The 24,959-nt window shown below is 42.3% G+C and overlaps 1 protein-coding gene across 1 annotated transcript in view; it reads right to left on the bottom strand.

The window, feature by feature from the left end:
- The window catches only part of PITPNA (phosphatidylinositol transfer protein alpha), a 46,166-nt gene that overhangs the window by 9,886 nt on the left and 11,321 nt on the right, over window positions 1–24,959 (bottom strand). The window contains exons 3-7 of the mRNA XM_073315828.1: window positions 19,864–20,009; window positions 15,953–16,044; window positions 9,351–9,358; window positions 4,301–4,375; window positions 3,784–3,867 (exon numbers count right to left, since the gene is read on the bottom strand). Of these exons, the coding sequence (XP_073171929.1) occupies window positions 3,784–3,867; window positions 4,301–4,375; window positions 9,351–9,358; window positions 15,953–16,044; window positions 19,864–20,009 (405 nt within the window). The remainder of the gene's footprint in view (window positions 1–3,783; window positions 3,868–4,300; window positions 4,376–9,350; window positions 9,359–15,952; window positions 16,045–19,863; window positions 20,010–24,959) is intronic.

Here is a 24,959-nt window from a genome sequence, read left to right on the forward strand (position 1 = left end):
TAGATTTATTTGACATGGTATATACCATATGTATGGTATATACCATTAGAAAGCAAGTGAGAGAAAGGAAAGGAATGGAAGAGGTTTAAAGTGCATAAACTTGGGAAACATTTTGAAAAATGTGAATTTAATGTTCACAATCATAAATTACCACCCTTTGGCATCACAACCATGAAACAAATCACTAGCTGCCAGTAGTATTTGGGCTAGTTTGGACTCCTTACCACTCCAACACACATTTTTGGAAAAAAAAAGGAGTACATGGATCAATGTGTTAAGAACAGTCTCTTCCCTCCCTCGCCCGCCCACCCCCATGCAGTCCTCTTCTCTTGCTCATCATCACTCATATTTCAAAATATCCAGATAAATGTGCCTCAAACACCTGTTCAAAGAATGCTTTGCATGTGTAATTTCATGCCTCGGATGTGACATGTAATTTCTGGGAATTACACTTGGAAGGTATGTGGGAATTATGAATTTTTTTTGGTGTGTGTGTGTGTGTGTGTGTGTGTGTGTGTGTGTGTGTGTGTGTGTGTGTGTGTGTGTGTGTGTGTGTGTACACGTACGTACACATATACTACTGATATGTAGATACAAGCTATAATTCCATGGAAGGGTTCTGGTGCCTAGACAAGTCACAAAGACAGAGCTCATGGAGATTTGGTGCAAGAACCTGAGATGGAATTTACTTATTACTGTAATTTAAAGGCCCTAAAGATCTGAATAGTGTGTCCATTTCAGACTATTGCATGTGTTATACTGAAACAAAAGCAACTTAATTCCCTTTAAAAGGTAAAGATACTGGAAAAAAGTTAATGTGAGGCATATAGCACTAGCCACCCAACTCCATAACCTTATTTTGTGAATTTCTTCCGGTCTCGCCTGTCCTCTTCTCCATTGTCTATTTTGTGCTGCTTTGAAATCCAAGCTCTTCAAGACAAGGACAATGTCAGTCCTTGCTAAGCAAAGTACTATGGCCAACTACAATGCTATATACAGATGAACAACACTTAACTAGGCATTTCTACCAAGCCCACCTTTGTAGTATCTAAGCACTGGATACAAAATTAAGAGTTACATCAAAATTGTCCATAAAGGACTCTACTGTTCTCTACAGTTTCCTTTAGCCCTCTGCCACGCTGAGCCAGTAAGAGTTAAACAACCAGCAGGCTGTGTGACCTGAAAACAACCCACAAGGATGTATTAGAAGAGTATTGAAATGGTAAACAGGGCTAGTCCTTGTTGAGTCATTACACAAAGTAAAACTATTTCTAAAGTGATCACTCTCCTTACAATGTGTATGATAATCAAGGTGGGCCATTTCCAACACAAATCCAGGTTTTCTCCCCCCTCCCGCACAAAACCCACTCTCCTGTTGGTAATAGCTTATCTAAAGTGATCACTCTCCTTACAATCGTTCACCTGCACATCTACCAATGTGATATATGCCATCATGTGCCAGCAATGCCCCTCTGCCATGTACATTGGGCAAACTGGACAGTCTCTACGTAAAAGAATAAATGGACACAAATCAGATGTCAAGAATTATAACGTTCATAAACCAGACTGAGAACACTTCAATCTCTCTGGTCACTCGATTTCTGATCTCAAAGTGACTATCCTTCAACAAAAAAACTTCGAAAACAGACTCCAACGAGAGACTGCTGAATTGGAATTAATTTGCAAATTGGATACAATTAACTTAGGCTTGAATAGAGACTGGGAATGGTTGATTCTTTATAAAAAGTAACCTATTTCCCCTTGTTTATTCCTCCCCCCTTCCTCAGACGTTCTTGTTAAACCCTGGATTTGTGCTGGAAATGGCCCACCTTGATTATCATACACATTGTAAGGAGAGTGATCACTTTAGATAAGCTATTACCAGTGGGGGGGGGGGGGAGACACCTTTTGTAGTGATAAACACCCATTTTTTCATGCTCTGTGTGTATAAAAACATCTTCTGTATTTTCCACAGTATGCATCCGATGAAGTGAGCTATAGCTCACGAAAGCTTATGCTCAAATAAATTGGTTAGTCTCTAAGGTGCCACAAGTACTCCTTTTCTTTTTGCGAATACAGACTAACACGGCTGTTACTCTGATACCTATATCTTGTTAGAAGTTTAACAATGTGATCTAATTAGCTTATAGACGCTAAACTTCTGTTCCAATCTATGATATTTCATTACTATATTCTATTGATTCAGAGATCAAAAGGAGATACTAACATGTAGTTAGAACTTGTGGTGTAATAATATCATTGTCTTTATTTCTCTTTAAAGTTTGTAGTAAGCTACCTATGAACTGTTTGAACAGTTAATTGCCTTATGCTAATAAATACAAGTAGTTATTGATGTGTGCTTAGGAAACACAGATTTACTTCAAAGCAACAATGTACATTACTTATTCTTGATCCATGGAATGCCCTCTGTGATTATTTGCTGCCAAGAGGTTATCAGCTGAACTTCAGCTATAGAGACAGGTTTCAGAGTAGCAGCCGTGTTAGTCTGTATTTGCAAAAAGAAAAGGAGTACTAGTGACACCTTAGTGACTAACCAAGTTATTTGAAAAAAGAAAAGGAGTACCTGTGGCACCTTAGAGACTAACCAATTTATTTGAGCATGAGCTTTCGTGAGCTACAGCTCACTTCATCGGATGCATACCGTGGAAACTGCAGAAGACATTATATACACACAGAGACCATGTGTGTATGTAATGTGTATATATGTGTCTCTGTGTGTATATAATGTCTTCTGCAGTTTCCACGGTATGCATCCGATGAAGTGAGCTGTAGCTCACGAAAGCTCATGCTCAAATACATTGGTTAGTCTCTAAGGTGCCACAAGTACTCCTTTTCTTTTTGCAAAGATAGACTAACACGGCTGTTACTCTGAAACAAGTTATTTGAGCATAAGCTTTCGTGAAATTGGTTAGTCTCTAAGGTGCCACTAGTACTCCTTTTCTTTCAGCTATAAAGAAACTTTCGAGTCTGATCCTTACTATCTCAGATCTGCTTAAAACTTTGTCAGGGAAAGTCTAAATCACAAGACTGAGGTCTCCAGGTCTATTCTGGATTAGCCCTGCAATTCTCATGGAAGAATTTGAACAAAACTATGCACACGGACTGCCTACTGGGCTATAACCTATTGAACAGATTCTAGAAGGACTTTTACAAATCAGCAGCCTCACCATCTCTGCTATGAAACTGACATAAGAACATGATTCATCGTCGTATATATAATGATCTTTTAACCACAGTAACTCTTTCTTTTCTTTTTAAATAAATCTTAGATTTAGTTAATAAGGATTGGCTTTAAGCATGCATTTGGGTAAGATCTGAAGTATTCATTGACTTGGTGGGTAATGTGTCCGATCTCACGGGATTGGTTGAGCTTTACATATGGTGAATAAGGTTTTCACTATATCAGACTAGGCTGTCTGGGTGGGAGCCAAAGCCTGGATTGATTAAAGGGAACTGTGTTTTTGCTTCTTGGTAACCATTAAGGTGTTACAGAAGCTGCTTGATGAAATCTATTTATAAAATAAACCACCAGTTTTGGGGATCATCTGCCCTATGCTTTTCAGTTTGCCCTGATGAAGCATTCTCAGTGTAGCCCCTCCAGCGACCACAGTCACGCCCCCATTAAAAAAACTCTCTCCTTCCCTCCTCACTTCTTGTCTGACTATCTGCAGGGTCATGCTAATTTTCAGAAATGAGGTTTGCATCAATCTTCCTTTTGTAATACTAATGCCATCACATGAAATGCTTTACCCACCAGCATACCTTGGAGAGCACTTGGTTCCGATCTGCAATGTCTATATAAATTGCTTCTACATTCTTCCATACATCTGGCTCTAGTTTATGAACCTGCAGTAGAAGTGGGAGCCAGATTTTTATTTCAAACCATCTACACATCATCCCCATGCCAAATTAGAATGGAGAACAGAGATAAAGATCTGAGCATCAAGCACCCATTAGCAGGGGGTCAGAGTTGAGGGCTTCACCAGTTAATGTTGAAACATAAAATCAGCTAAAGAAAAAGGTAATTCAGAAGTGAAGCTGCAAAACCCAACCAATTTCTGCACAAGAGCTACAGGAGTACAGTTTTAATAAGCATCCATTCCCACCCAGAGCAGGCAAAAGGGAGTCTAATCATAAGGGGCATAGTCTCCTTGCTAGCCTGACATGAGGTATGTTAATCCCAGAAATGTGAAGAGAATAACAATACTGAATTCAAAAACAGGACAAGCAACAGATCTAGCCACTTAATGTCACAAAGTTCCTCACTGAAAGCACTTACATTCTCCTGCATTCCAAGGTCCGGTTTGTGCCAGGTTTCAATTTTGATCAGAAAGTCATCTTTCATGTACTCATTCTGCCATAAAGAAAAATTTTGGTTACCTGTTGGGATCCAAGAGACTAACATGATCTTATTGCTGATTGACTGATATATAGCAGCAAAGTTATGAGTTACTCCCAGACCTGGGACCAAGGTTTGAATGTAGTGACAATGTGATTTCAGATTTCTATTTGCATGTACATTTCTGAAAGTACCCATGACTGGTGGCCAGGTATAAGATTAGGTCAAAGCATAAGTTGTCCATACAAGACACTTAATAAGTCTGATACCCAGAGCATTGGAGTTTGTTACCTATTTCATTTACAGGATGTTTTATTTTTTTAAAGAAAGGAATGAAGACCCAAGGGAGGAAGCCTGTTTAACAGAAGTAAACCAGACTGCCAAATACAGCTTTGATTAGATGACAGATGTGGAAGAAATAGGGCAGAAGTTGGCTTTTAAAAGACAAAATGTGGATCCAGAACTGGATTCAAACTGTCCTTGGAAACATGCACCTTAGGGCATGGCTACACTTGCAAGTTAGAGCAAAATTAAAGCAGCTCAGTGCACTCTAACTCATGACTTGTCGACACTGGCAAGGCACATAGAGCGCTCTGACTCCACGGCTACAGAGCTCCTGGTACTCCACCTCAGCGAGTGGAATAACATTTGGTGCGCCCACATTGGAGGGACTCCCTGTCTGTTAATGCGCTCTGATCGGCCTCCAGAAGTGTCCCACAATGCCTGTTCTAGCCACTCTGGTCATCACTTTGAACTCTACTGTCCTGCCCTCAGGTGACCAACCATCAGACCCGCCCTTTAAATTCTCTGGGAATTTTGAAAATCCCCTTCCTGTTTGTTCAGCCAGGCGTGGAGTGCTCTCAGTGAATCTTTGCAGGTGACCATGCCTCCATGCGCCAGGTGATCCCCAGTATGGAGCAATGGCGAGGTGCTGGACTTCAGTGTTCAGGGGGGAGGAAGCTGTCCAGTCCCAGCTGCGCTCCAGCCATAGGAATTACGATACCTTCAGGCAGATATCAATGGACATGATGAAAAGTGGCCATGACCGGGATGCAGTGCAGTGCAGGGTTAAAGCGAAGTAGCTGTGGAACGCCTACCGCAAAGCCCAGAGGCAAATAGCTGCTCCGGTGCTGCCCCTGCGACCTGCCGTTTTCACAAAGAGCTGGACGCGATACTTGGGGGCGACCCCACCTCCACTCCGAGTACCATCGTGGACACTTCAGAGCACGGTCCAACACGATAGGAGGAGCAATGCGGGAGTGAGGGTGCTGAGGAGGAGGAAGACACGCTGGCATCCCTAGATGCATGCAGCCAGGAGCTGTTCTCAAGCCAGGAGGAAGGTAGCCAGTCACAGCAGCCAGTGCTTAGGGAAGGACAAACACCATAGGAGGCTCCTGGTAAACGGCTTTTATTTTGGGAAGGAAGTTATTCGGTGCGGGTTTTTGGGGTGAGAAGAGTTAGGGCTGCATGCATGCCTAGATGCTCTCTCACACTGCGGTAATCCGCCTCAGTGATCTCTTCAAAGGTCTCATCCAGAACTCTGGCAATGCGCTTGTGCAGGTTTTGTGGGAGAGCCACTGTGGTCCTTATCCCAGTCAGGCCACTGTGCCGTGAGGGGCGGGGGGACCATTGCTACACACAGGCAAGCTGCATATGGGCTAGGGCAGAAGCCGCATTGTAGTAGAAGACCCTCCCTTGCTTCCCAGATCACCCTCAGCAGTGAGATATCTTCCAGGACAAACTCCTGGGGAAGATGTAGGGACACTGTTCAGCATAGGGGCCCCCCTGCAGCTGTTGGCTCTCCCTAAGGCACAGAAACCCAGAGGACAGTACAACCATGAAAGAATCAGTCCCCCTTGACCCTGTGCTTACTCACCATTTTGGGGCTCCCAGGGGTTATGTGCGCTTGCTTTGGGACGGGCAAATTATGCTATTGTGTAGACTGTGTTTGTCCTTCTTAAGTACAGGAGAATCATTGCTCTCTCTGGTGTGAACAATGCTGCCTCTGTTAAGTGTTACATTTTGCCTTTACAGATGCAACCTTGAGATCTCAGCATCTGTGTTATCACCGGCCAAGAGGCTGCAAAGAATCAGGAAGAGGCCACATAGAACCGAAGAGGACATGCTGCATGAAGTCATGCAACACTCCCTTAATGAAAATCAAAAAGTGCAGGAGTGGCAGGAGAGTGAAAGGAGGGTCCACCAACAGAATGCAGATCGCTGGCACCAAAAACACAGAGCGGTTGATAAGTATCATGGAGCGCTAAGCGGACTCGATCCAGGCGCGGATAGCCATGCAGGCGGAGCACTACCACGTCCACACCGCCCTGCAGCCCTTGTCGCAAAACTCTTTCCCTTGTGCCCCCATGTCACCTCCAACCCACTTTCCCTAACATCCAGGTTCTTACTGCCACCAGCTGCCTCCAACACCTGTAGCTTCACCACCCAGCCCTGAAAACTAAGACCCTTATCCACTGTGCTCAACTCCCATCACCATGCAGTATAGCACTCATTGCACAGCACTCCAGACAGGAAGGCTGAGTATGATAACAGGACATACGCAAACTTGTGATTGTACCGTTCCCCACCCCAGCCCCTTGCCCTTTCTGTTTCCCACGCAGTTGTTTCTCTTTTCAATAAATGCATTTTCTTTTCAATAAATGCATTTTTTTGCTTTGAAAACATTCTTTATTATTGCATAACGTAAAAGATACCTTAGCCCAGGAAGGAAACAGGCACTGCAAGTCAGTGTATCATATGTAGCAAACACAGATTCCTACTAACATTGGAACCACTGCACTTCACTCCCATCCACGACACCCGACATTACTGGTGGCTTTCAGCCTCAAATTGCTCCCTCAAGGCATCCCTAATCCTTGCAGTCCCGCGCTAGGCCCCTCTAGTAGCCCTGCTCTCTGGCTGTTCAAATTCAGTCTCCAGGTGTTGAACCTCCAAGTTCCATGCCTGAGTGAATCGTTCAACCCTTCCCTTCACAAATGTTATGGAGGGTATAGCACGCGGATATAACCGCGGGGATGCTTCATCGGCCAGGTCCAGCTTCCCATACAGAGAGTGCCAGCAGCCGTTTAAACGTCCGAAAGCACACTCCACAGTCATTCTGCACCAGCTCAGCCTGTTGTTGAACTGCTTCTCGCTGCTGTCAAGGCTCCCTGAGTAGGGTTTCATGAGCCATGGCATTAAAGGGTAAGCGGGGTCTCCAAGGATCACAATGGGCATTTCGATTTCCCCTACGGTGATCTTCTGGTCTGGGAAAAGAGTCCCGGCTTGCAGCTTCCTGAACAGGCCAGTGTTCCGAAAGATGCGTGCGTCATGCACCTTTCCTGGCCAGCCTGCGTTAATGTCAATGAAACACCCACGGTGATCCACAAGCACCTGGAGAACCACAGAGAAATAGCCCTTCCATTTAACTTACTTGGAGGCTAGGTGGGCTGGTGCCAGAACTGGAATATGCGTCTCATCTATCGCCCCTCCGCTGTTAGGGAAACCCATTTGTGCAAAGCCATCCACAATGTCATGCACATTACCAAGAGTCACAGTTCTTCTGAGCAGGATGCGATTAATGGCCCTGCAAACTTATATCAACACGATTCCAACGCCCGACTTCCCCAGTCCAAACTGGTTAGCGACCGATCGGTAGCTGTCTGGATTTGCCAGCTTCCAGATTGCAATAGTCACCCGCTTCTCCACAGTCAGGACAGCTCTCATCATGTCCTTGCGCCGCAGGGTGGGGGCGAGCTCCTCACACAGTCCCATGAAAGTGGCTTTTCTCATCCAAAAGTTCTGCAGCCACTGCTCATCATCCCGGACTTGCATGACAATGTGATCCCACCACTCACCGCTTGTTTCCCAAGCCCAAAAGCTCTGTTCCGTGGTGGTGAGCATGTCTGTGAATGCCACAAGCAATCTCATGTCATATGCATTACCCAAGTTGATATCATCGTCGGAGTCCTCACCATCACTTTGGATCTTAAGGAGTAACTCAAGTGCCAAACATGATGTGCTGGCGAGATTCATCAGCACATTCCTCAACAGTTCGGGCTCCATTCCTGCAGACCAAAAGGGAAGACAGAGCGCGCAGTACAAAAAATGTTGAAAGATGGCACCAATTGTGGATGGAAGCAGAGGGATTGCTGGGATCCTAACCGATGCATCACGGGGTATTGGGACAGGACCCAGAATGCCCCACACATCCCGCCCCCTTCCCACAAGCCACAGCGCCAGAATGGGAAAAGGTGCTCTGCGGAATAGCTGCCCACAATGCACTGCTCCCAATGCCGCTGCAAGTGCCGCAAATGTGGACACACCAGTGCGCTCGCAGCTGTCAGTATGGACAGACTGCATCGCTTTCCCTACTGCGCTTTACAAAGATTGGTTTAACTCAAAGCGCTCTACATTTGCAAGTGTAGCCATGCCCTTAGTGTTCAGGTAAGCACTGAAACCAGACAGTACAGTGTGCAGAGCTTTCACCACAGCTACTTGAATTTCTCCTCCCTAATGAGCAAGAGACATCAGTTTCAAGCAATGACTGATATGACAGGAAAAGAAGAGCCACTATACATCCTTGGTGGGTGGTGTGGGATGAATCAAGACTAGTGAAGCATTTGGTAAATAAAAGGAGTTAAGGAATTTAGAGGGCAGGTTACTCATGGGATCACGTTGCCCAAAGGCAGCAGGACTGGATAGACTTGCTCTATGTTTGCTCCACCTATCTGCCATAATGGTTTGTTCTGAAACATGTACAGTCAAATGCCATTGCAGTAAATAAAGAATCATCTGTGCCATTTAATATATCAGACTGTGAAGAGATGTTGAGACCCAGTTCCTCATCCATGTAACTGGATGACTGAGAAAGTAGCAACTCCACTAGCTCAGGTCAGCGACTTCCCTACACAGAGACACAGTGCCTTGTACCAGACAGATTTACACACACTTCCAAGCACCACAGATCACTGGTAAAAGCAATACTTACTGTAATAACTGCTCCAAGAAACCAACACATGAAAAGAAAGAGATACATTACGTTAATGAAAAAGAAAAGTTAACAGTTGCAACCACCTCCACCCAATATCAGCCACAAGGGGACAATTCTGGACAGTGCTCCCAGGCAGCTGCCAGTTTCATTGAAGGAAGACATCCATTTTCCCTGTCAGTGTCTATAGTCTGTCAAAAATAAACTTGCTCCACCCCACTTGAAACCCTCTATAAATTCTCACACATGGTGAAACCCAGACCACTACTAATTATGTGCTGCTACTGTTAGCTCCTGGATTTCATCCAGCTGGATGAGAAAATGGAAGAAGTTTGATCAGCTGACTGCATTTTAACAATCATTCTTCACCTTGCAGATAAGCCTCTCTCCAGTTGCAACTGAAAGAATGCTAGATTTTAAGCCAATGCAGACCTCATCACTCCTGCATGTGGTAACTGGACTCTTTGCCCTCTGCATCTCTCCTGCTTGTGGTAATCAGACTCCTTGGATAGCAAAGCTCAATTATTCAGAGAAAAATCAACTAAAGATCTTGTAACAGCCATAGACCATTCTATCTTGTGCCCTCAGAGTCTGTCAGTATTTCCATTATAAAATAATGATTTCCACTAAGTTAGAACAAGGCTGTAAAATCTGACACTAAAATGTGATTCACAAGGTGTCCACCAAGGAGACCATTTAGTCAAATCAATACTTTTTTTTTTTTTAAATTAAAGGGACAATAAGGACATAAGAGGTTTGAGGAGTGTCTAATACACAAGCCTGGGTATTATTATAGTAGGTATACTGGTCTAACCAGTAAGTTTCCATATTTAACATATATAGACATTTACAATTATTATAGCTGCATGTGTGTTATATCTGCTCACACACGCACAGATCATATGGTGACATTCATGTCATAAATTGCATGTATTTATTTAAAAGATTTTCTATGGCATTCGTCACCATAGTCCCCAAGCACCTCACATCAACACATTTAATGCCACAACACTCTTGTGAGGGAAATATTATCCCCACTGTTCAGTTAGGGAAGGAGGCACACAGATTAAATCTATGACAGGGCTAGGAATTGCACCCAGCTCTCAAATCCCAGTCCAGTGTCTTATTCACAAGACCATCCTTCTTTATCCTACCATACTCCTCTGCTCTGCTAGAATTTGGACTATTCTAAATCTCTGAGCAGGTCTGGATAATGTTCAGATATCTCAGTGATAAGTGTTGTAAACAGTAAGTTACAGATTGAGACCTGCTGCAAACTGCCATTGTACTTTTGTGGTTTTTTTTTTTTTTTTTTTTTTTTTTTTTAACTTCAGCCTACCTCAAAAATATTTAATTCTTTCCTCCAAAATTACACTTCCTCTCATGCACAAATGGGCAATATTCAGTCCTGGAACAATGGCAGGTTTCAAATCAAATACCTCATAGAGCCTGCAGAATTAGAAATGGGAGCTTTCCCAGCTTTCCACAACACCTGCTTTTAGCACTTTGTCAACGGGCTTTTCTTTGGCCCCCATCACCATAATACCAGAGTGTCTCTCAAATATTAATGAATTGATCTTCATAACTCCTCTGAAGGAGGGAAGCAGCATCTCCATTTTACACACCGGGGACAAACCCAGTTTTTAAAAACATTTCCATTAAATTTGGATGCCCAACTTGAAACAGGAAGTGCCTGAATTTTCAGAGGTTCTGAGGGACCTACAGCTCCCATTGACTTCAGCTGGAGTTGCAAGTCTTGAGTACTTCTGGAAGCTGGGCTGTAGGTGTCTCAAACTGACCCCCAGAAAATGAATACACAATTAGCTGACACTCCTGAAAATTTTTGGCAACAAGACATCCACAGACTTGCTCTGTGATGCTGGAAGAACCAAGGCTAGAACCCAGTTGTTCCGAGTGTCAGTTCAGAGCCTTAACCACAAGACTCTCTTTCTGAAGTTCCTTGCTTCTTTCTCTAGACACTTCCAACTTCTGTAGTAAATGAAGAAGTGGCAAAGAGACAAGAGCTTCAGATACTGCCCATAATACACACTGAACAAGGCAGCAGTTTTGTAAAAAATACTGAGTGTGATCACAATGCATATGCAAAAGGGGACAGAATTACAGGCAAACTTTTGAATACTTCCTTATTATTGCAACAGTAGTTATGACTAAAAATATTGTTTTACCTAAACTTATACAGGCTCTGTCTTTGGTAAAGCTTTGTAAGCGAACTTAATGCTTGTGAAAGTAATTAACTAACACCAACTTGAGACAGGCATAGTATGGGCAGGAGTTCCATTAACTTTTACATACAACTGAATTCACTTCAGTCCTAACCGTCAACCCCTTGCTACTCCAGTTCCAGTTTGACTGAGAAGCTGGTCAGTCATATCAGCCTGAACTAAACCGTTTAGCATGTTATGCTGTGTACACATGCAGAGATACAGGAGGCCATTATGTCAGTTCACTTGTGACCTAAGTACTTGATCTTTCCTGAGATGAAGTGTTAATAAAATAAGCCATCATACCAGACACAAACTAGTTCTCTTTCCTACTGCCCTGTTACTACCAAGCCAACTAATCAGAAGCCTTAGAACTGCATATCTTGATTTAAGTCAGGCCTGGCATATTACTGAAACAGACTTTTCTATCAGCCCCCGCACTGGGAGTATGCAGCTGCCTTCTGCTCCAGCCCCCTCAACAATGCAATTTCAAACCCATATTGTATTGGCATAACTGATAGTTGAGAAAGTTTTCATTGTATACCACCATTTTCAGTTTCAAAGAATCTGAAAGTTTTCCCTTTAAGATTGAAGTTTTTATTTGCTCTCAGCACACAGGTGAAAAGGTTTTGGACAGTCCAGTAAAACTGTATGACATGCTTTGAGAATCAGAGTACTGATGGGACGGAAGGGGAAATAGTTCAGGTGCTTTCTTGTTTTGTTAACTCAACAATGGCTTTGTTTTCAAATTTTAAAAAAGGTCAGTGCCAGGAAGTTTAGGCCCAATGCTAAGTTTTATTTAAGTGGAGGTGAAAATCTAATAGAAATGTTTCCATGATTTAAAAGAGTAAATGAAACAGCTGTTTGGACTTAAGACATTCCTTGCAATGTTTGAAACCCAAATACTTCAGCACTGTTAGTACAGAACCAGAAAGTGAAACCAATCCCCATTCATTGTCCAAACTGAGTGAAAGGCAAAAAAGTAAATAGCATAAAATGTGAAAGATACATTTTAAATAAGTTTTTGAGTATCTCAAACTTTTATTAGTAATACAGTTAAGACTTTTTAGAAAAAATATTTTTAACATGACAGTGTCCCTTTAAATTTGCTTTCTATATGTATGAATGTAGAAAGTGGCCCAATCACCATAGTATCTAGTACCAGCTAGGGAAGCCTCAGTATGTCTACACTGCAGTTAAATGCTTGGAGCTGGCCCATGTCAGCTGACTTGGGCTGAAGCCCAGGCTCTGGGTCCCCACAATGGGGAAAGGGTGTTGACTCACATGGGCCAGCCACTGGTGTGTAACTGCAGTGTAGACATACTCAATGAGGCTTTGTTAAGCTTGAAAAAGCTGACTGGATGCTTCTGCATTACCACTTTGACAGATGCCCACTGGATTTGAATGTCCAACAAAACAGACACGTGAAGTAAGTTTTCTTTAATTTGTGACCATTTCAATACTCACTTCATGTGTTTTGGCATTCTCAAGTATGTGAAATAACGTCAACAAGCTCCATATCCTACACATTAGTGTCGCTATATATCCAAAGCTCTATTTGTTTGAATTTGGGCTGTCGATTAATCGCAGTTAACTCAACAAAATTAATAGTGATTAAAAAAAATCGCTATTAATCACAGTTTTAATCACACTGTTAAATAGAATACCAACTGAAATTTATTAAGTATTTTGGATTTATTAAATATTTTGGATGTTTTTCTACATTTATTTTTTATATATATAGTATAGTGTGTTGTAATTGAAATCAAACCGTATATTATTTGATTACAAATATTTGCACTGTAAAAACTATAAAGAAATAGTATTTTTCAATTCACCTCATCCAAGTACTGTAGTACAATCTCTTTGCAGTGAAAGTGCAACTTACAAATGTAGATTTTTTTTTGGTTACATAACTGCACTCAAAAACAAAACAATGTAAAACTTCAGAGCCTACAAGTCCGCTCAGTCCTACTTCTTGTTCAGCCAATAACTAAGACAAACAAGTTTGAAGACATTTACAGGCGATGCTGCTGCCCTCTTCTTATTTACAATGTCATCAGAAAGTGAGAATAGGCATTTGCATGGCATTTTTGTAGCTGGCATTGGAAGGTATTTACGTGCCAGATATGCTAAACATTCATATGCCCCTTCATGCTTCAGCCACCATTCCAGAGGACACGCTTCCGATACTCGTTAAAAAATAATGCGTTAATTAAATTTGTGACCGAACTCCTTGGGGGAGAATTGTGTGTCCCCTGCTCTGTTTTATCTGCATTCTGCCACATATTTCATGTTATAGCAGTCTCGGATGATGACCCAGCACATGTTGTTCATTTTAAGGACAGATTTAACAAAACACAAAGAAGGTACCAATGTGAGATTTCTAAAGATAGCTACAGCACTCAACCAAAAGTTTAAGAATCTGAAGTGCCTTCCAAAATCTGAGAGGGATGAGGGGTGGAGCTTGCTTTCGGAAGTCTTAAAAGAGCAACACTCCGATGTGGAAACTACAGAACCCGAACCACCAAAAAAGAAAATCAACCTTCTGCTAGTGGCATCTGACTCAGATAATGAAAATGAACATGTGTTGTTTCCGCACTGCTTTGGATTGTTATCGAGCAGAACCATTCATCCGCATGGACACATGTCCCCTGGAATAGTGGTTGAAGCACGAAGGGACATATGAATCTTATGGCACATAAATATCTTGTGATGCCAGCTACAACTGTGCCATGAGAATGCCTATTCTCACTTTCAGGTGACATTGTAAATAAGAAGCAGGCAGCAGTATCTCTCGTAAATGTAAACAAACTTGTCTGTCTGAGCGATTGGCTGAACAAGAGGTAGGACTGAATGGACTTGCAGACTCTAAAATTTTAGATTGTTTTGTTTTTGAGTGCAGTATTTTTTGTACATATTTCTACATTTATAAGTTCAACTTTCATGATAAAGAGATTGCACTACAGTACTTGTATTAGGTGAATTGAAAAATACTTTTTTTTTTAACAGTGCAAATACTTGTAATCAAAAATATAAAGTGAGCACTGTACATTTTGTATTGTGTTGTAATTGAAATCAATATATTTGAAAATGTAGAGAACACCCAAAAATATTTAAATAAATGGTATTCTATTATTTAACAGTACAACTAATCATAATCAATTTTTTTAATTGCTTGACAGCCCTAGTTTGAATGTAGCCTTGCAAACACAACATCAATACATGCAGTTTATCACATATTGAAATTAGATTTCTTTAATGTTTTGTTTTTTCCCTTCTCTATCCCTTTTTTTCTAACCCTCATTTACAAAACAAGGAAATTCAATGCAGAAAAAGCCATTAATGAAATGCTGCAGTTAAAAATGTTAAGTGCAAAGGTCAGTAAATTGTAAATATTGGTTCCCACAGCAACTGTACCTCTGCCAAAGGATAAATTTAATAGCATAAAAAGTAACCCCAAATATTACATAAACACAAAGAGAATAAGTTACTGTTACCATGGGAACAATAAATGAAGAACAGATGATTTATCCCTTGAAGCTCTCAACCATAACGTTGCAGCAATGTTTTTTCTACATGAATTTTAAATACTCTATCCCATAAGAGTGAAAAGGGGTTGTGTCATCTTCATGATCCACCTCAAGCAGAATCTCAAAGTTCAGTAGTGGATTAACTCTGCACTTGCTGTCTGAGATTTTGTTTTAGAAGTGGCACACTATTGCTTTTCCAGGGAGACTCATAAAACATGCTGCTCTAGTGTTAATACACCAGTATCTAGTTGTACTTTCAGTTCCAGCTTCACCATTTTTGATCTTACTATTGGAGGAATCACTGGGGCAATGATACTGTTCCCTTCAAATTGCATTAAGCAAAAGATAACCAGGTCCTCCCCAGCTCCTCTCTTACTCCATCTCTTTCAAATGTCTACACCAAAGTACTTCCATTGCACTAAAGTACATAACAGTTTCTCTGTCATGCATTTGCTCCCAAGCCACTAGAATAACCTCTCACAGTTCTAGTCATACTGTGGTTCTCCCACTACCAAGTCTTTCTCCAAACCTACAGTATTAGGGTCACATCCATTTCTTACTTTTGCCCCTTCTCACACCCTGCCCCTAACCAATCCCCAGGCTACTTAGGTTTCCCTGTTTATTAGCAGGAGCTCTGACTGTCATTATACTGCACTGCCACTGTCAGGCAGGAACATTTCTTTTAATGCCCCCTTAGCTCTAAATTCTCATTTTCCCAAACCACAGGAAGGGGTTATGGACTATAGACTGCAGGCAGCAGCCAAATCATCAAATTAACTGCCCCTCTTTGGTTAAAAAAAAAAAAAAAAAATCATCCCAATGGTACAGACCTTCCCTATGTACTCACCAGTCCTGCAGTAGGGGTATGCATTCCAGGCTTTCTCGTGTATGTTCAGGGCTCCCTCTGGGGCCAGCATTCTCACAAATGACGGCACTTTGCTGCAGTTTGGGGAGTGGGGTGGGGGAGGAGAAGCAAGGTAAGAGTTTTTATATCCATGTTCAATTGACTGTGACTCAAACACTGTTTGAGACATGCAAGGCACCCACCCTGAAATATAGACCCCCATGCCCTGGATGCGTTTGCGTTTTCACAATTATCATCACTAGGAATGTTCATTGTTCTGTTAGTAGGATGCCCAGAAACGGAATAAATGTATATGGGCTAGGTGCCAACCCTTCCCTGCCTTGTACAGGGGAGCAAGGGCACACCTGATGTTGAATGCAGGCTGACAACTTGGAAACATTTTTCTACCCAAGCTTCTCCACCACAATGCTGGATAAAGAGGGTTATAATTAACAATCAAAACCACTACAGATTCTGGATTTCCCAAGACAGCAGCCATGTTTATGATGGGAAGCATCCGTTAGCAACACCTGGACTGCACAACTTGAGACGAGCTCTGATACTATAACCTGTCATAACCACTTAGCTCTTACCATCTTTCCCAACTATTAGTCTGCTCTAATGTTCACAGCACAACTGGTGCTACTTACTATTGTTATTCCACTAACGGTTGTGATTTCCATCTATTCCACACCCCAACCTACCAGGGTACAGAAAATGTCTAAGTCTGTCCACCACACTTTGGTCACAGCAGGATCTACAGGCTGCTGTAGGAACACCTGAGAGTCTCAAAGTTTCACACAGTATAGACCACATCCTAATAAACAGTCCTGTGGATGCCTCTCCTCATAACATCTCCATCACAATTTCATTTTCTATAAGGAGACATCCTAGTGACAAACAGTCATTGCTTATATGGAAAACTAAGGATAGTAAAGTGTTTCATCAGTTTTTAGCTCTTCACTGTTTTGCCTGTTTTGAAAAGAACAAAAAACAGCATTATGTAATTTAATTTCAAAGCCCTCTTCCTATCCGCTTGTGACACAGAGGCCCATTTGTGGTTCACTACTCTCTCAGGCCAGACATACTCAGTACACAACACATTGTTGTCATAATCTGTAAATGAAAAAAAGGTGACATGTAAAATATCATTGGAAAACTAACAATTTGCTTAATATTCTTGTTTGAGGTATGCACATGGTGTGTACAAAAAGCTATGAATATGTGCTAGAACTATATTCTTAAAATATGTTTGGCAAGCCATGCATAAGCCCAGTGTGCCCTAGACAAAGATATATATATTTGTTTGTCCGTCCAGCCTGGTCAGCAGACAGAGACAATGAAGATCTATCTAGAGAGTACACTTATAAAGTTTGCAAAAAGAAAAGGAGTACTTGTGGCACCTTAGAGACTAACCAATTTATTTGAGCATGAGCTTTCTTATTGGTATTGTCCGCAAACTTATAAAGTTTGCGGACAATACCAAACTGGGAGAAGTTGCAAGTGCTTTGGAGGATAGGATTAAAATTTAAAATGATCTGGATAAACTGAAGAAGTGGTCTGAAGAAAATAGGATGAAATTCACTAAGGACAAATGCAAAGTACTCCACTTAAGAAGGAACAATCAGTTGCACACATACAAAACGGGAAATGACTGCCTATGAAGGAGTACTGCAGAAAAAGATCTGGGGGTGATGGGATCACAAGCTAAATATGAGTCAACAGGGTAACACTGTTGCAAAAAGAGCAAACATGATTCTGGGATGTATTAGCATGAGTGTTGTAAGCAAGACACGAGAACTACTTCTTCACCCCACACTGATTAGGCCTCAACTGGAGTATTGTGTCCACTTCTGGGTGCCACATTTCAAGAAAGATGTGGACAAACTGGAGAAAGTCCAGAGAAGAGCAACAAAAATGAGGGAAGATTGAAAAAATTAGGTTTGTTTAGTCTGGACAAGAGAAGACTGGGGACATGAGAATAGTTTTCAAGTACATAAAAGCTTATTACAAGGAGGAGGAGAAAAATTATTCTCCTTAACCTCTGAGGACAGGACAAGAAGCACTGGCCTTAAATTGCAGAAAGGCCGGTTTAGGTTGGACTTTAGGCAAAAATTCCTGTCAGGGTGGTTAAGCACTGAAATAAATTGCTCAGACACATTGTGGAATCTCCATACTCGGAGACTTTTAAGAGCAAGTTAGACACACATCTGTCAGGGATAATACTTAGTGCGGAACTGGACTAGATGACCTCTACATATAAGGTAGATTTTATCTACATATAAGGTGAACAAAGCTATCAAGCAGGGGAGAAGACAGCATTGCATCTACACCCCAGTAGGCAAGAGAAATTTTATCTGGGCTATAAAGACAGGTGGTCTAAACCTCAAATAAGTAATGGAATCAACTGATTGTAAACAATATTACTATATTTTTAAAAAGTGTATTAAGTAAGGTCTTTTCTCAAAGCTAATGTCACACTGGTGATTAATATTATTGTGAAATGTATGTATTAACACGATATGAGGAAATATGAATTCTTAACAGGTTCCCTCCCAGACAGAAAGGAATTTAGCTGTCTACCTCCAATGAAACTAAGCAAGGTGTGACCAAAAACAATGGATGCCCCATTTCCATATAAATCAGCAAGGGGATCCAAAATCTACAGGAAGGAAAGAGTAACATGAGGTCATCTTGAATCTGGGAACAAAACAGTAAGTTTAGGAAGCTATAAGGATTTAGGAGAAGCCATCTTGGCATCCATCTCTGGACAGACACTGAGGCCACAGCTGTAGCAAGCTGAGAAAGATGGGTCCTTCAACCAAATGGCCCGATTGAAAGAATTGCAAATTGGTAAGGACCTTCAACAAAGACTGTAACTTGTTAAGTTAGGTCTTAGCCATTAGAAAGCGTATTTCTACTTTTGTTTGTTTGTAACGCTAGCTTTATTTCTTCTACAGTACTTGGTATCATTTAACCTACAGTCCTCTTGTAAACAGAAAACAAGTTTATCAACAATAAACCAACTCCATGCTGTGCTTGAAGGGAAGGATGTACTTATCCCCAGTTAAATTAGTAAGCTAATGTATCTTCATCTCTTTAAAGGAGCAAATAAACTAATATCTCTCTGAATGCTTCAGGAGACAGCTGATCATAGCAGAGCACAAGGTTTTGGGAAAATTTGGGACTGGAGTGTGTTGGGGTCACCTCTGCAAGAAGTAACCAAGGAGTGAGGCTACTGTGTTGTAGGCAGGCTGCTGGGGCCAGAGCAGTGAACCAGGGCTGCATAGCGTACAGTCACGGTACTACATGCTTGTATGCTGTCTGGAAGCATTCTGACAAGAGAACCACATGAGGAAAGCAGACTGATGCACTTGGGGTTACAGGGAAGGCAGTGTCACAACTCCTCACTGGTCCGGATTGCAGTCCTGAGTGTGACACCTGTAGCTCAATCTCTTCTGTTCCTTTCCACCACCTTGGTCCTCTGCAAGTGTTTGTCTATCTTATGCTGATACCCTGGGATATGTTGCTCCATCACCGAGTCCTCCTCTCTCCTGACTCATGCTACATGACTGCCCGTTTTCTTTTTCTCCCCCTGGCATTACTCCCCTGCTCAAGAGCCCAAGACCCAGTGATAGTTCTGAACTTCGCTGGTGATAGTAGGTGACAGTTTTAGTCCCACTAGTAACTGTTCCAGTCCAGGAAGCAGTTCCTAGGTTCTTCTCTTTCACTGCAACAGCAAGCCCTAGCAGGGGCAGGTAGAATGACTGTTTCCAGTTGCTGTGAATCCATGAAAACTTGCATGATCTCTAACCTGTGTAGTGGTTTCCTAAATTGTATCCTATTTATACAGTTCCCCTTATTCTTTGATCCCACTCACAGCTGGAAATAGGCCATTTCTCCATCCCACATACCTCTGTAAATGGTAGATCTTGTGTGTGTACTGACCACGTTCTCCATCTCTCTCGTAGGGTTCATTCATCAGAACCTCCACTCCTTCACCTCCACCAGTTTCATTTTTACTGGCTTCTGCCACAGAATACAGCTGTCCCACTTGATACTGAAGAAGTTAAAGACACATTATTGCAATAGTCATAATTTAGATGGTGTCAACATAATTAAACTGCAAGAAGCTGGGGACAAAAATAAATGAGATGTGTCCCACTCCTAACATACAACCATGTCAGATATCAACCAAAATATAAGCATTGGAAGATGGATACCACTTTTATATCCATTTCCATCTAAGTATCATTTCACTAATGACTTCCCTTAGGAACTCAACAGATAGCTCTCAAGTGTACAAGAAGGCGAATGGAGACAACAGTGATATTATCCTCCAACCTCTGCCTCAACCTCAAAGAAATCCAATATGTGGAGAAATTTACAGAGGAAACCAGAAGTGGGAGATGAATGGGTGTTTGGCTGCCATTTAGAAAGTGTCAGAAAAACAACAGCTCTGCAGTAGTCAAACCCACTCATTTCTATTCACTGTGTATAAAACCAGATAAGATGCATCTGCTGTTCAGGTGACATGCATAACACACACTCCACTAGTTCTCAACAGGCTCTGACATGTATACAGCACTTTGTCGTGAAGGATCCCAAGGCATCCTACAAAGGAATTTTCATTATGTGTTTACCAATTAAAGACAGCCATCTGTGGGTGGCTTCACTATTGCAGTCTCTATATAGCTCACTCCTCCCAATGTATCCAAACCTTCTCTCCTGCCGGCATCATAGCCATTTTCAGGCTACTCTTAAAATCCCTTCACTGAATCTCTATTTGCCTCCTGAACCCAACCCAAGCTCCCTGCTTTCACCTTCCAGGTTCTCCACAACCTAGCTCCTCCCCTCCTCTGCTCACTTTACTCCCACCCACATTTTCTCCTTCAGCCCACCTAAGTCCTTTCCCAAAACTCACTTCGAAGAGCCCTACAAAAAGCCTCATTCATGTTTAAAAGTCGTAATTGAACAAGTTTTAGCTTCCCAAATGACCATATGATTCATATTACCCTTGTTCTCTTCCCCACCACATGTGCCATTATCTTTTGGCTAGAGGGTTATAGTTCAAAATGGTTGAATTTGCCCTAATTACACAGGCCCATTCCTTACTACACCTTCTATAGGCAGGCTCTTTCTGCACTGCACCCTCCTCCTGGCCTTTGGCATTACACTATCATGTAGGACACAGAGCCTTAAACATCCAGTAACATTCCTGCCCAGATCTTTGAGCCTCTCGCAAACACTCAAAATCTGACAGCCTTAGCCCTCTTTCTCCATCAGTACTGGCCACTAAATTCAACACTACTTTACACTGTACGGCCTCTTGCATAAAAAGTATCTCCCAAATGCTTTAAAAAGAATACCAAAAGGAAATTCAGAAGGATAAGGGAGGTAGAAAAGAGGTTAAATGGGATGGAGTCATAAGTGGGAGGATGTTCTGGGTGGCAGAAGCCATAAAGGGATATGCTCTCTCAACATCAGTGGCATGACTATACACAGGAATGGAGAAGAGGGAGTGATCAGACTTGTCAAGAGAGATGTGATCAGGTGAAGCAAATCCATGAAGGATTTTCTGAACTTGATCCTGAAGTGGATCTGGGAGCCAGTGAAGAGGTCTGAGTATTAGGACATTGGAGTATTAGTCTGAAAGGGGATGTTCAAGATGTGGATGGAAAGTGACAGTTCAGAGAGGTGAAAGTATCAGAAGCAAAGGAGTGGTTGACCAAGGCAGTAAATGTAGAGAGCCTATTTGAAAGAACAAAAGGCAGTCGGCAAAATGCTAGGTAGACCAAAAAACATTAGCATCATAGCTGATGTGCGCATAAAAAAAAGAAATCTAAATGAAGTGAAACAGAGGGATCCACACTACCCAATACCCACTCTTCCCTTACCTAGGCAGAGAACACAGTGTAGCAAGTAAGGAAAAATTAAATTCTGAACAAAAAGGAATAGGGATTAGTCATCGCTCTGTATGCCTAAACTAAGGCCTGGTCTACTTGTACCCTGAGCACTGTAGTTAGGTCAACTTAACCTCTGGTGTAGACACAGCTATGTCAACGGAAGGTATCTTCTATTGACTTAGGTATCCCTTCTGTCAATGCAGGAAGAATCTACACCATGGCACTGCAGCGCCAGAGCTGTGCTGCTGTGGGTATACATTCCCTCAGACAAAATAAGCAGGGTGGTGATCAAAAAGCCTACAAAACAAAACCAGTAGTGACAGGGCAGCACTCTCAATTCCAGGCCCAGCAACAGCTGTTTGAAAAGAAGTATTTCCATACCTGCTAAGTTCTTTATCACGGCATCTGACATAAATGCAGCCCGTATGCATTGCAGGCTTTTTCCATCGAGTATTAACAGAACAAGAACAAATTTAGAAAGTAACAGCAAAGATCACCAGTAAGTGAAAGCTGATGGTGTGCCAAGGGTATGTCTAGGTCTCCTTCCCTTGGGTAGCCAGGGACGAGTCAGAGAGCACACCAGAGAAGATTTGCTCAAGTTCAGGCTCACTTCCCAATCCCTTTCAGCAGCACATTTAGCAGAATCGTTGACTTTTTAGAAGGCCTCTGCATAGAAGTGCCCCAGAATAAAAACATTTATTTCTGTAATGATTTCTCCCCGCGCTCAGTGAAATGGAAAGTTCAGTCAGGGCACTGCTGCATATGCTCACACTGTTGCACTGAGTTGTGCAAACCCTTTACTTCTGAAGTAATTCTGGGCAGCTCCCTCACTGCCACCAACAAACTGGGTCTCATCCCATATCAAAATGCTCCATCTCTTGACTTTTCACACACTGCATTCTTTGTGGTTTCCTGTGGCTGACCCATAAAAGCAGAACACATAGTTCTCTCCGACAGAGAACTCAGTGGAGTTATGAAACAGGAGTTTATTTCAGAGAAGAATATATTGTATTTCCTTTGCAAGAGAAAGTGTCATCAACTCAGTGACCCCAGCCCTAGAAAGAGCAGATAGAATAGCTTTGCCTGCTCTGCAGCGGGTCTCGGGGTCAGGTCTCCGGGAGGTACAAACTAATCCCTTTTAGTAACAGTCTCTCATTCATTCATTCTACCTTAGGTATACAAGTCAAAGTTCAAGCCCTAAGAGGATCAGCCCACTGGGCTAGCATCTTTACCCTTTAATCTTCCCCGATATTCCTGATCCTTTAATTCCATTAATACAAGGGTAGGACATCCAGATAAATTTGTCCATTAAATAAGAGCAGATCCCACAGATTCTGCTGGGAAATGTTAATAGAAAAACAGGCTGTGTCCTCCGAAAGTCTGAATCCTAGAACTGCTGGGAAGAGTAGGCACGACACAAAAACTTGCTTTCGGAACTCCTGAGAGCTCTTGACTTCCACAGCCAACCCACAGCAGGGTCTGTGAAAGGCCTCTCATACAGAGATCAGAGTTCACTGTATTAGCAGAATTTCATGGACGAGGTCGGAATTCAACACAGCCGGCCCCTTTGGGGAAAAAAGCTGTTCCCTAGAAGCAGCTTAGAACTCAATATGGAAATAAAAGAATCCTTTGTGTTTGGCAAGCTCCTTCCCATGTGAGAGGACAAGGAGGCGGCAGAGAACTTGTACACACACAGCTCTAATCCATAACAACGCTTTCAAAACAGCAGCTGGTCAGACACCCACACACAGCTGGCCAAGTCCGTGCACCCAGTATTGCAAATCTCAGAAATGGAAAGAGCTCAAACAGCTAGATGGATGCTGGTCCGAGGTGCCCACACCAAAGGGAAGGATTCATAGAAAGACGTAATAGATAGCTTGTCTGCTCCCTGACAATGAAATATTGTTCCTACAATCCAGATTTTTTTTTTCCAGTCTACATTCAGCAGGCTCATGGTCCAATAGATCCACAATCTGGAAGCTTTTCCTGATATTCAGCCTAAATTCTCGCACCTTATTCATACTTATAGTCCTTGAATCATCCTACTTTCTTCACCACAATTGGGACTTCCATAACTTCAGTATTCGTAGGTTGTCTCATTCTCACCTTAGTGTCACCTGGCCAAGTTATTTAATATTCAGCCATTATTCTTTCCTCAGAAGCCACAATTCCTCTCACCTTCCTGATCATTTGTTGTTTTCTCTCAACTCCCTCAAGTTTGTCAAGTTCTTCCTAATAATGAGGTGCCCAGAGGTACACAATATCCCAAGTATATCACATCAGAACCAAACAGACAGAAACTCTCTTCCCTACTCCAAGCCACCACGCCTCAAAATCACATCAGTTTTTACACTGCCATATCACACACACTGGCACTGGCCCTCAAGCAGCAGTTCATGCACTGGATGTCCAGCTGCCAGGTCTTCCAGGATAGGTTTCCATCTATTAAACCGAAGTTGGAATTAGGTTCTCGTCTCGTTAGTCCATTTGTGCTTCATATCTGCCAGAATCACAAAACCCATAAACAGTATCACGTGTCTAGTGAGAGTTTTGTGCATAAGAGTGAACCTATAATAGCAATAAAGGTGTAGTAGTTAATATACCTTACTTTCTGTAGCCTGGAAACTGAACCCTAAGAGCAGAAAACAGCCCAGCCAGCATCCTCTCCCCCAGGATTGGGAGTGCGTAGTCCACCGACCTCGTCAGGCATGAAACACAGTGTGAATTCCTTCACCTGGGATTTTGAGAGGCATGGCAATCATGTTCACTCTTCTGTGGCTTTGAACATCATCAAGTGCTTGTAAACAACAAGCGCAACATGGGCCCAGATCCCATGCCTTATCAGCTGGGCTAAATTACAGGAAACCGTTCCTCCCAATTGTGTCAGAATGCCACCACTCATCGTGAAGGGACTCCCAGCCAAGGGATAGGATAGCGAAGGTCTATCCCAGACCAGCATTTAACTGGGCAATCCAAAGACTCACCAACTTGATATTGCTTCTGAGACTTCCTAGCAGTTACATCCTATTCTCCTTTAGGGCAGCAAGGAGCCAATGGGGAAAGCACCCCTTCTGCTCCTCACATTACAGGCTTCTGAACAGGTT

The sequence above is a fragment of the Lepidochelys kempii genome, chromosome 17, assembly GCF_965140265.1.
Source record: "Lepidochelys kempii isolate rLepKem1 chromosome 17, rLepKem1.hap2, whole genome shotgun sequence".
Classification (NCBI taxonomy): Eukaryota; Metazoa; Chordata; order Testudines; family Cheloniidae; genus Lepidochelys; species Lepidochelys kempii.